Source organism: Balaenoptera borealis (genome assembly GCF_965194805.1).
Source record: "Balaenoptera borealis genome assembly, chromosome: 5".
NCBI classification, from domain to species: Eukaryota; Metazoa; Chordata; class Mammalia; order Artiodactyla; family Balaenopteridae; genus Balaenoptera; species Balaenoptera borealis.
The window spans coordinates 46,102,922-46,115,960 of NC_138862.1; the positions used below are offsets into that span (position 1 = coordinate 46,102,922).

The 13,039-nt window shown below is 41.5% G+C and overlaps 2 protein-coding genes across 21 annotated transcripts in view; one reads left to right on the forward strand and one right to left on the reverse strand.

Annotated features, from left to right (window-relative positions):
• Positions 1 to 6,886, forward strand: part of CRYBG3 (crystallin beta-gamma domain containing 3) — a 111,459-nt gene extending 104,573 nt beyond the window's left edge. For 2 of the 4 annotated variants that reach the window (XM_082392023.1, XM_082392024.1), the window contains exons 20-22: positions 2,708 to 2,866; positions 4,148 to 4,307; positions 5,111 to 5,712. In XM_082392023.1, the coding sequence (XP_082248149.1) occupies positions 2,708 to 2,866; positions 4,148 to 4,307; positions 5,111 to 5,199 (408 nt within the window). In that variant the 3' untranslated portion in view covers positions 5,200 to 5,712. Of the gene's footprint in view, positions 1 to 2,707; positions 2,867 to 4,147; positions 4,308 to 5,110; positions 5,713 to 6,746 lie in introns of those variants that run through there. The other 2 variants (XR_014244697.1, XR_014244698.1) reach the window with 2 other exon arrangements.
• RIOX2 (ribosomal oxygenase 2) overlaps positions 2,884 to 13,039 on the reverse strand; it is a 30,993-nt gene continuing 20,837 nt past the window's right edge. For 11 of the 17 annotated variants that reach the window (XM_082392115.1, XM_082392124.1, XM_082392109.1 and 8 more), the window contains 5 exons: positions 12,283 to 12,385; positions 11,356 to 11,527; positions 9,361 to 9,449; positions 7,750 to 7,836; positions 6,808 to 7,289 (listed from right to left, as the gene is read on the reverse strand). In XM_082392115.1, coding sequence (XP_082248241.1) covers positions 7,131 to 7,289; positions 7,750 to 7,836; positions 9,361 to 9,449; positions 11,356 to 11,527; positions 12,283 to 12,385 — 610 coding nt within the window. In that variant the 3' untranslated portion in view covers positions 6,808 to 7,130. Of the gene's footprint in view, positions 3,689 to 6,807; positions 7,290 to 7,749; positions 7,837 to 9,360; positions 9,450 to 11,355; positions 11,528 to 12,282; positions 12,386 to 13,039 lie in introns of those variants that run through there. The other 6 variants (XM_082392119.1, XM_082392122.1, XM_082392120.1 and 3 more) reach the window with 5 other exon arrangements.

Below are 13,039 nucleotides of genomic sequence, written 5' to 3' on the forward strand. Positions count from 1 at the left end.
CACACACACACACACACACACACACACACACAGAGGCATGCACACACGTGCACACACCATGCTCATCCCTACCACTCTGGTTCTGTTGGTTCAAATCCTAGCTCTGCCACTCAGAAGCAGTATGACTTTGGGTGAGTCACTTCATTTCTTGGCACCTCAGATTCCTCACTGGTGAAACAGTGATCACATTGCTTACCTCTCAGTATCACTGTGAGGGTTAAATAAGAGACTGGCACAACATGTGGCTCATATTGCTGTGGTAAGACATTTATTTTGAAAGGTTCTTTATTCACCATGTCCTTTGAGAGAACCAGAGATGCCCGACTGAGGGATACTAAACATCAGTGCGCTTTCTTGGCAGAGCGTGTGGTACAGGATTTCCTGACCCTCACATCTTGCTTATTCCTCAGTCCTGTCACATGGGATGATGGGTAACCGCCCTGAAAAGCCGTGGGAAAAAAGCTCTTCTGAAGTGGGATTTCAGTTTAGCTTTTACCGACTATATAATCACGCTTAATCCCATGTTGTTAGAAACTTCAGAAGCCAAGTAGGATGCTGAGAACATTTCCCTCACTTTTGAAAGGGGGTTCCTTGCTGGGGAAGGATGTCCCTTCCTGTTGTTCAGGGCCCTGAGATAAAGGATAGCTAGAGCAGTGGCCTCTGATTTTACATAGGTTTTTGACAATTAACATTATATATTATTCTCCTTGCATTGTGCTTTGGGAAATTATTCCTGGTTAAACGTTTAATTTCAAAATAATATTTTAATAGATTATTTTCCCTTTGTTTATTTAGGCCACAGCTTTGAAACGCAGCAAAGGATTTCTAGGTTTCTAAAACAGTATTATGGGTCCTATTTCCTTTTTGGTAAAGCTCTTGGCACTGCTTTAGTTCATATTCTTGTTTAGAAATTCAGGAATCATTGAAATGTGATCCTCTTTGAGGTGGGGAATTAGGAAGTCACTAAGGCACTTATACTGTATATCAGTGTTTTAATGTATAATTACAGAGGAGTCAGACTACAAGTGTGTAATAAGGGTAATTAGTACCTTGCTTGAGTTAATGGATTAAAACTGTGATGTTTGGTCCTAACATAATTGGAACTCTGTCCTCTGTGAAGGGCACACCTGTTTTCTTATATATATAAGGTAAGGAAACTGTAGCAAAGAATGTACTGAAGCGTCCAGAATTAATTGCAGTGGGAGATTTATAGAATTATATGATTTATAGACTTTTGAATTATAGGAATTTAAGTACCTACTGTTGCACTATGAATGTGGAAGTAGTGGTTTGAAACACTTAAAACATTTTTGCCTAGTAGAGGTCTTTTTCACCTGCTTTAAATTACCAGATTAAAAAAAAAAATGTCTTTCTATTTGCTCATTTAGGTGCTCCGAATGTTTATTTCCTTAGGAAGGCAAACTTTAACTGGTCTCATGTTGACCCATCTTAAGTTTCAAAACAGAATATTCATTGGTGGGTTTACCATACCTTGTTGAATTTACCTAGCACTTACATTTCTCAGAGTGAAAGTGCTCTTTTGTTAAATAACAGATCATGTGTTACTATTATTTGACAAGGTTGTAATTGGGATGCCAACACCTGACCCAAGGTGGGGATGTTGGGTGTCCTGTGTTATATTACATTAAGACTGGCAGCCTAAGTCCTGGGGCTGAAAGAATAGTTTCTGTGGAGCTTCAGTCATGTGCTGTTTCCTCTTGTCATCTTATTTCACTGCCACTTTTGGAATCGGTCTCATTCCCTGTGTCTAAGAGTAACTAGTGCATTTCTGCACAGGCCTTAGAGCATCAGGGTGAAGAGGGAGTGTTTTGGTGCGGACAAACCTGGCTCTTCCTTATCTGCGTCACCCTTATTTATAAAAATGCGGGTCATAATTGTACTTTCTTGAGGGGTTGTTCTGGTCATTAATTCTGACAGATGATATTACTGTGGCCTAGAAAGCATTTAGGACTAAGTCTCAATAAATAATAACTGTTATCCATAGAGGCAAGTCTCAGATTTAATATTTTATTTGAAAACTTCTTGTATATAATTCCAGGCCCAGGAGATGAAGTCCTTTGTTACCCAATTTTTGAATACCTACATAGTGATCACCTACATGCATGGTCTCTTTCCTTGAAATATTACGGTCAACAAAGTATAAATATAAACAAAGAAATTACCAGTGCTACTAGGGCCCTCAGCTACCTGGGTTTTTCAAGACCTCCCATAGCATTCACTTGGCACTTGATCATCGCTCAAGCCAGTATGTCTGATTATTGTACTGTCTCTGCTAAGTTGTTGTTACATCCATGTAGGCAGTACCCTGCCCTTACTCCTACTCCTCTGCCTTCCTCAGGCCAGCTAGGACACAGTAGTTAGGGAATGAACCTCATTAAGTCCCTAATTCTGCACCGCCCCTTGCCATAATGGAGTGTGAGTGAATGAAACTATTACCTTTCACCCTTCCAAAAGAGTGTATTTCAGAAAAAATACAATAGAGACTGTAGAATTTAAGCTGTGTGTTCTGTGGTATAAGGATTTGTTAATAGAAAGTATTAATTTACACACATCTGCTAAAGTGAAACAGATATAAATAAGCTAAATTCTGTTACCTCTCACATCCCCCTCAGGCTCTCCTTTGGAAAAGATGGATTTCCAGATTCAAAAGGTGTTTTTCAAAATGTCTCTGTTCCTCCCGTCACAGCCTGCAGTGTACATTAGAATAAAGAACCGAGCCCAGGATGAGTATCTGACAGTCACCGGAAATGTAGCTGACACAAGGGCAACATCTGTGTGCATTTCTCCCTACAGTGGGAAGAATACTCAGATCTGGCACTACTGTCGAGGACTCTTTAAATCCAAGGTAACCAACCCCACTGATAGTATACCCCGCTTTTCGGTCTTTGGTCTTTTTCGTTTGGAAACCAGAATCTTGCCAAATCAAATGGCATGATAAAATAATGCAATTTCCTATCAGCAGTGTTTTGCATAATTATAAGAACATTGACATATATATTACTGAAGTATCTAGGTGAAATGGACTTAGAAACTAGATTTTCTACATCAAAAAATTCTCTATTTTAAAGTAAAAAGTAAGACTAACACATACTATGGATATTCCTAAATGGTTTTTTAAACCAGTGATAAAACTCACTGTACCCAAATGGACAATGTGCTTTTTTTTTTTTTAATTTTTAAAATTTATTTATTATTTATTTTTCGCTGTGTTGAGTCTTCATTTCTGTGCGAGGGCTTTCTCTAGTTATGGCGAGCGGGGGCCACTCTTCATCGCGGTGTGCGGGCCTCTCACTATTGCGGCCTCTCTTGTTGCGGAGCACAGGCTCCAGACGCGCAGGCTCAGTAGTTGTGGCTCACGGGCCTAGTTGCTCCGCGGCATGTGGGATCTTCCCAGACCAGGGCTCGAACCCGTGTCCCCTGCATTGGCAGGCAGATTCTCAACCACTGCGCCACCAGGGAAGCCCCGACAATGTGCTTTTGTGAGACATTCCTTACACTCTGTGGCCCAGATTAATTTAGCTGTCTTTGTGATTCCAAACACGTTGAAGCCTCCTCATCTTCAAAACATACAATGAAGGTAGAAGAAAGCTGCTGTTTTTTGGAGGAAGCTTAGAAAATAAAATTTAGGTTTCTTTGTTTTTCTGCAACCCTTCCATTATGTTTGATGCTGTGGGGAATAAGACACCAATTTTATTATATCACCAGTGGATTATCGACCATTTTCTCATGCTTCAACAAAAATGAAAAGCACTTAAAAGTAATTATTGTCTGGGTATCTAGCACATCACCCAATGTTTTTGTAAGAAAAACAGGCTCGACCTTACACATTTAAGCTAACTGAGATTCAGCATTTAATTGTAATTCAACAAACCTTTGACCATCTGTTGTCAGATCCAGACCATCCTTTTAAAAACAAGTACCTCTAGTTCAGTACGTTTATTTCCATACCATCTCCTTCCCTCAGCCATAAAGAAGACTTAAAAAGTTGACTGAATTTATAATTATGCTAGTTTTCTTTTTAGATTAGACAGTCATGTCTCTGATCTGCTCACATGAAAGAAAAGGGGCCCAATCCAATTGATTTTAGTAAACACAGTACTGCCAATTTATTTCTTGACCCTTTTAGGCCAGTGACACATGTCTCGATGTGATTGGTGGTCGAGACATACCTGGAGCTAAAGTTGCCCTATGGACTGAACATGGGCAGTTCAGGCAGAAGTGGAGACTGAACAAAAATGGGACCATCAGCTCCTACCTCAGTGACCAACTTGTCCTTGATGTTAAAGGTAGGCCTGTGATGAAACCCAGTGTTCTGTGTCCTTGGATATTCATTTTAAATTCCAAGCCTCCTCCTCCTTATGGGTAAAAGAAGGCCTTACACACAAGGGAAATATTAAATCATTTTTAATTATGCTTGAAAAAGTCGAGATATGCCATTTTAACAAACAAAACAATTAGGTATATATGGATCAAGGAAAAGCCTAAGGACCAAGCCTACAAAGGTTTTTGTTTATCAGTACAGTTGTAAAATTTTCATTTTCTACATGATCTTTGAGAACATTTCTAAATTGGAAGCATCATCAACCATAAAATGTCATCCATTTCCTAAAGAAATATTTCTCACTTTCTGTTGTGAATTACCGTGGCCCTTAACATTTATGGTCCTTTAAATTTATCATTTAAACTTGTTTTTGAGTTCAGCAAGGTCAGGGCCAATATTGTTCAGTGCTGTTGCTTTAATTGAGGTAGTCATAGCCACTCTTGGTGTAGAAACTAAAAGCCAGTGCCTGACACTGAGCTAGGGCACTCTCAGAGCGCTGTATCCTTAAGAGTCCCATTGTTAGGGCGCGCCGCTTATGCAGACATCTGTTAGACACACCGCTTAGCTTTGCAGTCAGTCATAATGTCTGATTTGAGGTGAAGAATAGCTACGCCTGTGTAACCTCAGTTTCCCATTTCAGACCGCTTTACAAACGACATATTAATCTACCCCAACAGTGAGTGGGCTGAGCAAAAGCTTGTGAAAACTGTGACACTGCTAAGCACCTGTGTGAACAAATGATCTTTCCTTTTGGAATTTCTATTTTAGGAGGAAATTATTATGACAAAACTCACGTAATTGTAAATGAGCCCCTGGAGGGAGAAGAAACACAGAAATGGGACATTGAAATATTGTGAGAGAATCTGCAGCATCCCTGCGAGAGAGCAAAGGGAGAAGGACCCTCATGCCCCGTGAAAAGGAAGCTACCTGTCCTCATGCTTCTGGGATCACTGAGCAGAATGAACTTCTGCCCCAACCTTGAAGACTACTGCTCTTAACCATGGAAAAGCTCAAGATATTCTTGCCAGTCATTCAGTGTTCCTATGAAGAATGCATTAACAATTTCTGGGAAAGGTTCTACTCCTGCTTGATCTCCAGCTTCGGTGAGCAAGTTTCTTGAAGTCTGTTTTCTCTCCTTTCCACCAAACACGAATCCTATTCCTGATAGCCATTATAGGACACTGGTGATGCTGTCATCCTGTGTTAGTTATTAATCTCCTAGTAGATGTGTGTGTGTGTGTTAAGTGCAAGGCACAGAGAAGCAGAGTCCTATAGGTCAAGACATACTTTTAAAAAGATGAATAATTTTTTTAGCAATATCTGAAAACATATTTAATAAACCTTACTATTAAGCTGCTGTATTAGATAAACATTGAAGGTTCCCTACTGAAGCTTTTCTAACTGAAGCACCGTAAGTATTCACACTTGTAACTGACCCCAGGGAGGGACCTCAGCTTTGTAAGGAAAAGGCTCAAGTATAGGAGTGTTTTCTGTGGCTGTTCTTTGCTCGGTCCTTCAAACTAAAAAAAGCACAAATAGCCTGCGGCTGTCCTTGCACTGCACCCTTCTGGGTGACAAGACTGTAACCAGGGCTTAACCTATCCTGGTTCTGAGACCTCACCTGATCTACCCTCAAGAAGTGTTTATAAAGACTCTGTCACCTACGTGTAAGAACAGTCAAATTTTTCTTTGCCTGAAGTAAAGGGAAATTTCAAATGTTCAAATTAAGACCAAGTAGTATTTGATCCTTGACTATACCATTTTACTTTACAAAATGTGACAGAAAACTCAGTTTTTCACTCCCATTTTAAATAGCTTTCATTCAAGCAAAATCAGGTAGGATAATGTCTTTGACTTAGTTTCAAGTAATCATCACCACCATCACTATACAATTCTCAAGCATTTTTCCCTCCTGAGAGTTGGTTTTAAACTTACATTGAGACAACTGTTCCCTTCATCTCCAACTTTTGCCAGAAAGCAGAAAAAGGTCTGCTCTATTTTTATATATAGAAAGATTAAATTCTCCAATGATATTTTTAAAAATATCAACCTATATGCACTTTAGAATGTAAAGTAACAGTGAACTGTTTAAACTCAAAGACCCACTATTTTGAGTATTTTTTATAGAGACTTGGTCTTTCCATGTAAATATTATTGGTTTTTTTTTTTCTTCCCTTCAATCTCAGGCTCTTTTGTCATCTTTCAAGCAACATCTGTAAAACTATTTTATGCCCACAGATGTGAGTGCCTGTTAGTGTGGCAGTATTATTTAATTAAATTGATGTTATAGGGTAACTTTATTTTAATGGGAGGCCTTGTGTATACACAAAGAAGGTATGTATATTTTCACTGTAAAAAACCAAGTTAAAAAATTCTTCATGTTAATTGTTTAAAATTTTTCTAGAGCCAGTGAGGCTCTTTAAAGAAGTTGTTTCTTCCAAAGAACAAAGACAAAGCCAGGTAACGACATTTAAATTTAAATGATACATTTATTGAGCTGTGCCTTTTCTACCACACTGGATTAAATAAACTTGTCAAGAAGTACAGTTTTTGTCACCTTCTGGGACATTTAGTAATTTGCTGTTCGTTCTTCTATGTACCTCTGTTTGTTAGTACATATGGCCAACTGGTCACCTGTAACAGGTAGGTCTCATGTTACATTATTAGATACACAGGTAAGGAAAGTTACATTCATTATGTCCTTGGTTCAAAGCAACAGGGGCTCCCTAGCACGTAAATCTTTGCAGAATCAAGTGTCTACTATTTTATATATAAATATTAAAAGGCACTAGACTACTTGGATTAAACATTCTGTCCAGAGGGATAATACCAGGCTTTGCTTTTCCTCATCTGTAGTAAGTTTCAGGTCCTTGACAGAAATAGCTGAACTGTTCCAAATTTGCTTCAGTGCATCGATATGTGATAAAGGAAAGCGAAGTCCATGAGACTGAAAAAAGACAGATAAACCATTTAGTCACTTAGGTGGCATTTTCCATAATTCTCAATACATCATTACTGATATCCTTCACAAGTATGAAACTTGTTTCAGATAAGCTACTTACAAAAACTATTAGATAACTTACAAAAGTTGCTAATTCCCATATGAAAACTCAGACTTCATGAAAAGTATTCTATTTTATAGAGTAAGAAATATTAATCATTTGAAACGCTTTCACATTTGTTACACCTTTCCTACTAGGCCACAGGTCCTAGTACCTTTTAAAGCGGGTATATATAGCACAGAAATGTCTGACTTAATCATCCTTGTGCAAGGGCTGTCAATTTGTGAAATGTTAAGTCCACACTGCAGTCATAAAAAATGTCATTACCCATAAATCAAAGGTAACAGATTCTTCCCAGCCACCACCAAATCACAGGAAAGACATGCATTTTAGGTTGGAACAAACCTCTGTTTCCTCATTTCCCATCAAGTGTGTCTCTCTCCTATTCTTTAAGGAATGATAGATGTAAACCATCTTTTCTCGAGTTTCGTCCTTAAAAAAAAACAAAGCAAGTCGTCAACACCAAGATATTGAGCACTTCAATACTAGGAGGGTTTTCCAATAACAAAGGTCAACACCAAGAAAAATCTTAATGCCTCAGTGCTTAAGTGAAATTTATAGAACACTAAAGAATCCTTCTGGCAAAAAAAGTTATGAGATACAGATAAATATATATACACATGCAATGTAGGATGAACATATTTCATTATAGTGCTCACAGATTACTACTTGTATGCAGCAAATAACCACTCAAGTCATCTTTTAAAAAGATAACAGCATCTTCAGAAACTTGATTTAATGAAAAAGCAACCATTTATATATCAACTTACCAATGAAACATTCAAGTTTTTCGTTTCATCATACCTGCACTATCTTTTTGCATCAGAAAAATTTGACATTCCTAGGTATACATAAATGGACAATTTATGAACACCACAGAGTAAATATTAATTACTAAGAAATACCAGCTATGTGATCTATAAAAACGTCTATTCCACGTATAGTAAGTAGGCTCCCGAATGGTCTCTACTTCCCTTCCCTCTCCACCCACCTTAACACAGTGCAGTTTATTATCTCTTCCAGAACCTTTAGAAATTCCTTGTCACCTCTCACTCACTCAGATGAGGACTTAAAGCCTTAGCCTGAAATAGAATGCCTCAAACTGATTGGTTATCAGAATAACTAGGCTTTTCTTTTTTTTAATGGGGATGTGGGAGTATATACTTTTGAGGTTTTATATATATGTTATAAACCAGTCTTCTCCAGGTCTGGCCCTGATGGCTGGAACAATCTGGTTATGGAGACATCTAGGTGCCCCCCAACTCTCATCCCCTCCAGACATTCACTGGACACCTCCCAAGAAAGCTGATTAGGAGGAACAGGGTGAAGCCACAGGGCATGGGAGAGTTCCCAAGGGCTTTAGAGTTGTGTAGGGTGCTTTCAAAAAATAAATGCAGAGGCTCCACACCAGACGAAGCCCAGGAACTTATAATTTCTAAAAATTTTCCAGTTGATGATTGTAATCAGCCAGTTTGGGGAGCCACTGGGCTAGGCGGCAAGGTTATGGAATGTAGACTTCCCTCTCCATCATCTACAGAATAGAGATTTTTTTGAGAAGGACCATCAACAAAACCGTATGTAAAGGCAGGTCTGCGCCATATACAGGATGGGAGAGGGACCGAGACAGGGAGACGCATAAACAGGGTCTGCAGCCGTCTAAGCAAAGGCAACCTGGCCTGAATTAGGAGACAGAGACCAGACGTTAATTACTAATTAGGGGAAAGAAGGAGGGTTCTGTGGGGCCGAGGACAAGCCCTCAAATGCCCAACAGGCAGGAAACTTTGGAACCGTAACAGTGAGATCTGGGCATGATCTGATGTAAAGAGATGGCGTTCAGCTGTGCGGAGATGGATGCCCGCAGGAGGAGGGCAGGGCCATTTGTCAGTCTGATAACCTGAGGCCTGCGATGGAAATGCCCTGAGAAGGGCGGAACCCTCTTCCCCTCTGGATACTCACGGATGGGTCCTGATCGGGTCCTACAGTGAGGACGACGTGGTCTCTAAACTGCAGCCTCACAGTGCTGTCCAACCCCGGTAACTGTCCACCTGGAAAACCCAGAGACAGGGAAAGCCAGCCTTCAGAGAGGAAAGCAGCAGGCTCAAACTTGCTTGCAGGGGCAACTCTTTAGGAAGTACACTCAGTAACAATTTGCAGGTGAATCCAAATGTGGGGGCGCCCTCCCCAACTCAAGTATTTGCTCTCCCCGACGTTTACGGTGATCTGAAAAGTGTAGCTTACACCCTGATGGAGCTCATCCTTATACTGAAGACACACATACAGACTTCTGTCGTGATTTATCTAATTGTAAGTTCATTAAATAGTTGTCACCAGTACCCGGGGAGCACATACTATCACGGTACAGACAGGGCCACCGTGCCTTCTGCACAGGACGCTCTCATGTCTCCAGTTTCTATCCCCTGCTTGCTCCACATGTGGACTCTGAAAGGACTTCCTGAGCTCAAAGTGCACCACCCCTCCAATTACTAGTTGCATGACCATGGCAAATTATTCAGCCTGTGTAGGTCAAGTGCAGTGTCATAAAAAAGCCACCTAATAAAGTCCACAGAAAAAACTACTCTTTCCTAGATTGGATTTAACTTAGTGAAAAAGCAGCCACTACAATCAGACCAGCCTTACAGGGTCTTCTGGTTGGAGAAAGAGTTGAGGGGTCATAAGTTTACTGACCATAAGGACTAAGGCAAGGAAAACGTTAGATAAAATATCCTAGGCCCTAAGCTGATACTCAGAACACTGTTCTGCTAACGATTAAAATATGTGCTGGGAAGACATGTGCTATTTTGAGTAGATGCTACCAAAAACAAATTTTAAACTCCCCCCCACACCGAGACTATAATAAAAATGTACATAGAATCAATGTTAGGAGGGACCTTGTAGAGTGTGTATCTCGGTGGTTCTCCACTGGTGATAAGGCCTTTATGAAAATAAGTGAAAATGAAACTCTCCCTCTACCTGACTAAGAGAGAAGCAGCCTGCGAGCCAGCCTGGCACTCACGGCTGTGTCTCCGTGTGCTCCTGCTGAACACAGGCCGTTACACAGAACCCCGATATTAAACAGGGCCCCGCCGTGACTGAGAGAGATCGAGACAAAACCAAGACCACTTCCTCATCAGGTCAGAACTCAGGCCAAAGCAAGGACACTGTCCAAACCACAGAAGTGACCAAACGTGCCCTATGCTGGCTAATCTGGGTGACTGCTGCTGCTGCTTTACCAATCCTCACTTTGGCTTCATTTCACTCCTCCTGCTGCTAGCTAAGATTTACAGGAGACCCAATCCGAGAATCCCTCCTTCTTCCTGACAGCATTCAATCCCGAGCAAAGCCCTGCTTCCTTGAACCCTCCTGAAAATCACCTAACTCAAACCCAAATCCTATAAATCCTTTCCAACATCCTTTTACTGAGGTGCCTACAGCCCCCAATGGCGTGCTGTCTTCCCTGTTACAAGTCAATAAACCCAGCTTTGTCCGACTACAGGGGTGTGGTGTGGTCTCTGCTCCAGAATGCCGAAATCACCATCCACCCACAAGTCTGTCAATGTCATCTGTACCTTAAACCTGTCACAAAATAGTCACCTGGGACTTGGGAGAAGGTCTGATAATCTTGGGCATTCCGGTAGTTCCCCTGCTGATGGCAACATTTTACCCATCCCTGAGTTAATTCCAACAAGATTATTTCAATGTTCAAGTTCTTAAAACTTCCTGAAGCTGATGAATTCCAGAGGGGCCGTAAACACACATACTTCTCACCCCAAATCACAGGGCTCTCCTTCCCCATCAGGCTGCATGTCCTGACCAACCTCACACTAAGGATGGGCCCACATTAATCCTCAAATGCTTCATACATTCCATCAGCTCAAAGAGGTGCCCACCCAGAAAAGCTCAAAATATCCCACGTCAGCCCCTGACCACCTAGAAGGAAAGAGCAAGCTCTACCTGGTGTTGAAAGCTCTACTCCATCCCCCAAATAGTAAGGTGGGAGCCTGTTCATAGCAAAGTCCTTCTTCATGTCTGCTGAAAGCAGTTCTTTGGTGCCCTCCAGCCGGTCTGCAAGCATCCTCAGAAAGCCACTTAATTTTCTTGTTGCAACAGCTGTGGTTTCCACCTGCTAGAAACACAGAAGTGAGTCCGGGCTCAGACTCCAGCGACCTTACTTACAGCACAGGTCGCAGTCTCTGGAGTAGCGCACTGAGCACCACCGCCCAGGGCAGACGCAGATCCACATCACTCCCTTAAGAACAGTATCCCTTTATATCCTCATAACCACCGTTCATCTTAAGCTGCCTACCGTTTGCAAGAAAAGATCAATTTTCAGGGTTTTGCCTGAAAAGAGGGATCCCTGGGGATATAGTACAGTCTCGGCTTTGCCTTTTGAAAAGCAAATCACTGTCTAAGGTGACTGCTTGAGACCGCGAAAGCACCCTTTGCTCAGCTCGGCACTAATGCACTCATCTTCTCCAAAATAGCCCACAGGGCCGCTGTTTCAAAGGTAAAACCAGGACGGACAGGAAAGCCAGGGAGCACACCAAGGCCAGGCTCTCTCCTAACTAGTGATCTCACGTGTGCCCAGGCTACAGTTCCCAAGCCAGGTTAGTTATTCATTCAACCACTGACTCAGCCAGCGTTCCCGGTGCCTGCCACTGCCGCCATGAAGTGCAGCAAGCGGGCCGCCTGCACAGCACTGTCAGTCCTTTGGGTGGCATGCAACGTGCAGCACTCCATTCCTTCTGCAAACCACCCCGCCCGGGAGAAGACAAGCTTGGCTCATACGGGGAGGATTCTGGGGTCCCGAGGAGGGAGCCACAGCTTCAGCTGGCCTGGGCCGTGGTTACCCCTCCTTTCCCACCTGCCTTTACTCCTTACCAGGAGCAGCTGCCGGGGTATGCCGGCCCGTAGCTCTACGTCTGCCTTTGCGGTATCAAACACGAGCCCTGAAATGGTGTCCAAAAGGAAATCTCCCCATGAACTGGAACACGTACCAAGAAAAAAAAAAAAAAAAGAGTGAACACATAAGAAATGTGCATAGAACACTGATTACTAAAAGCCTAAAGCTACAAACTGTCACACCAATTCCCCTGCCCTGACATCTTGAGTTCCACTAATTTCACATTACTCAGCATAAAGACTTAAGGCTTTCATCAATCATAGTCTTCCCTTCCTCCCCATCCCAGACACTCAGGTGCAAAATTAAAGGTGGGAAGCTAGGCTTCCTTCATGATTTGTCTTAAACGTAAAGATACCAAAGAATTAATTACAGACTGTCATAAAGTAGGAAGTTCAAGGGACCAATTTTTTTTTTTTTTTAATGTCTTCAACTATATAACACAGAGCCTTGAGGAGAGCTTTGCAGGAAACTTTAACCCTCAATCATTATAGGACCTAAAAAGATTTTTATGTGCAAAAAATCCAAAGGCAACACATTTAGGGTAACAGCAAGATCCCCGGACTGTGTAATTATCTGAACAGTTAAACACTTCTTTTTCCTTTGTTCCTTATAAAAAAGACGGGTACTCTTCCTCAGCAAAATATCCAACATCAACAATTTCAAAACAATTGATTTTGCAACTTGTTAAACTCTGGCAGTGGTTTTACTGGGGTAGGAGATAGAAGCCAGAGGCCA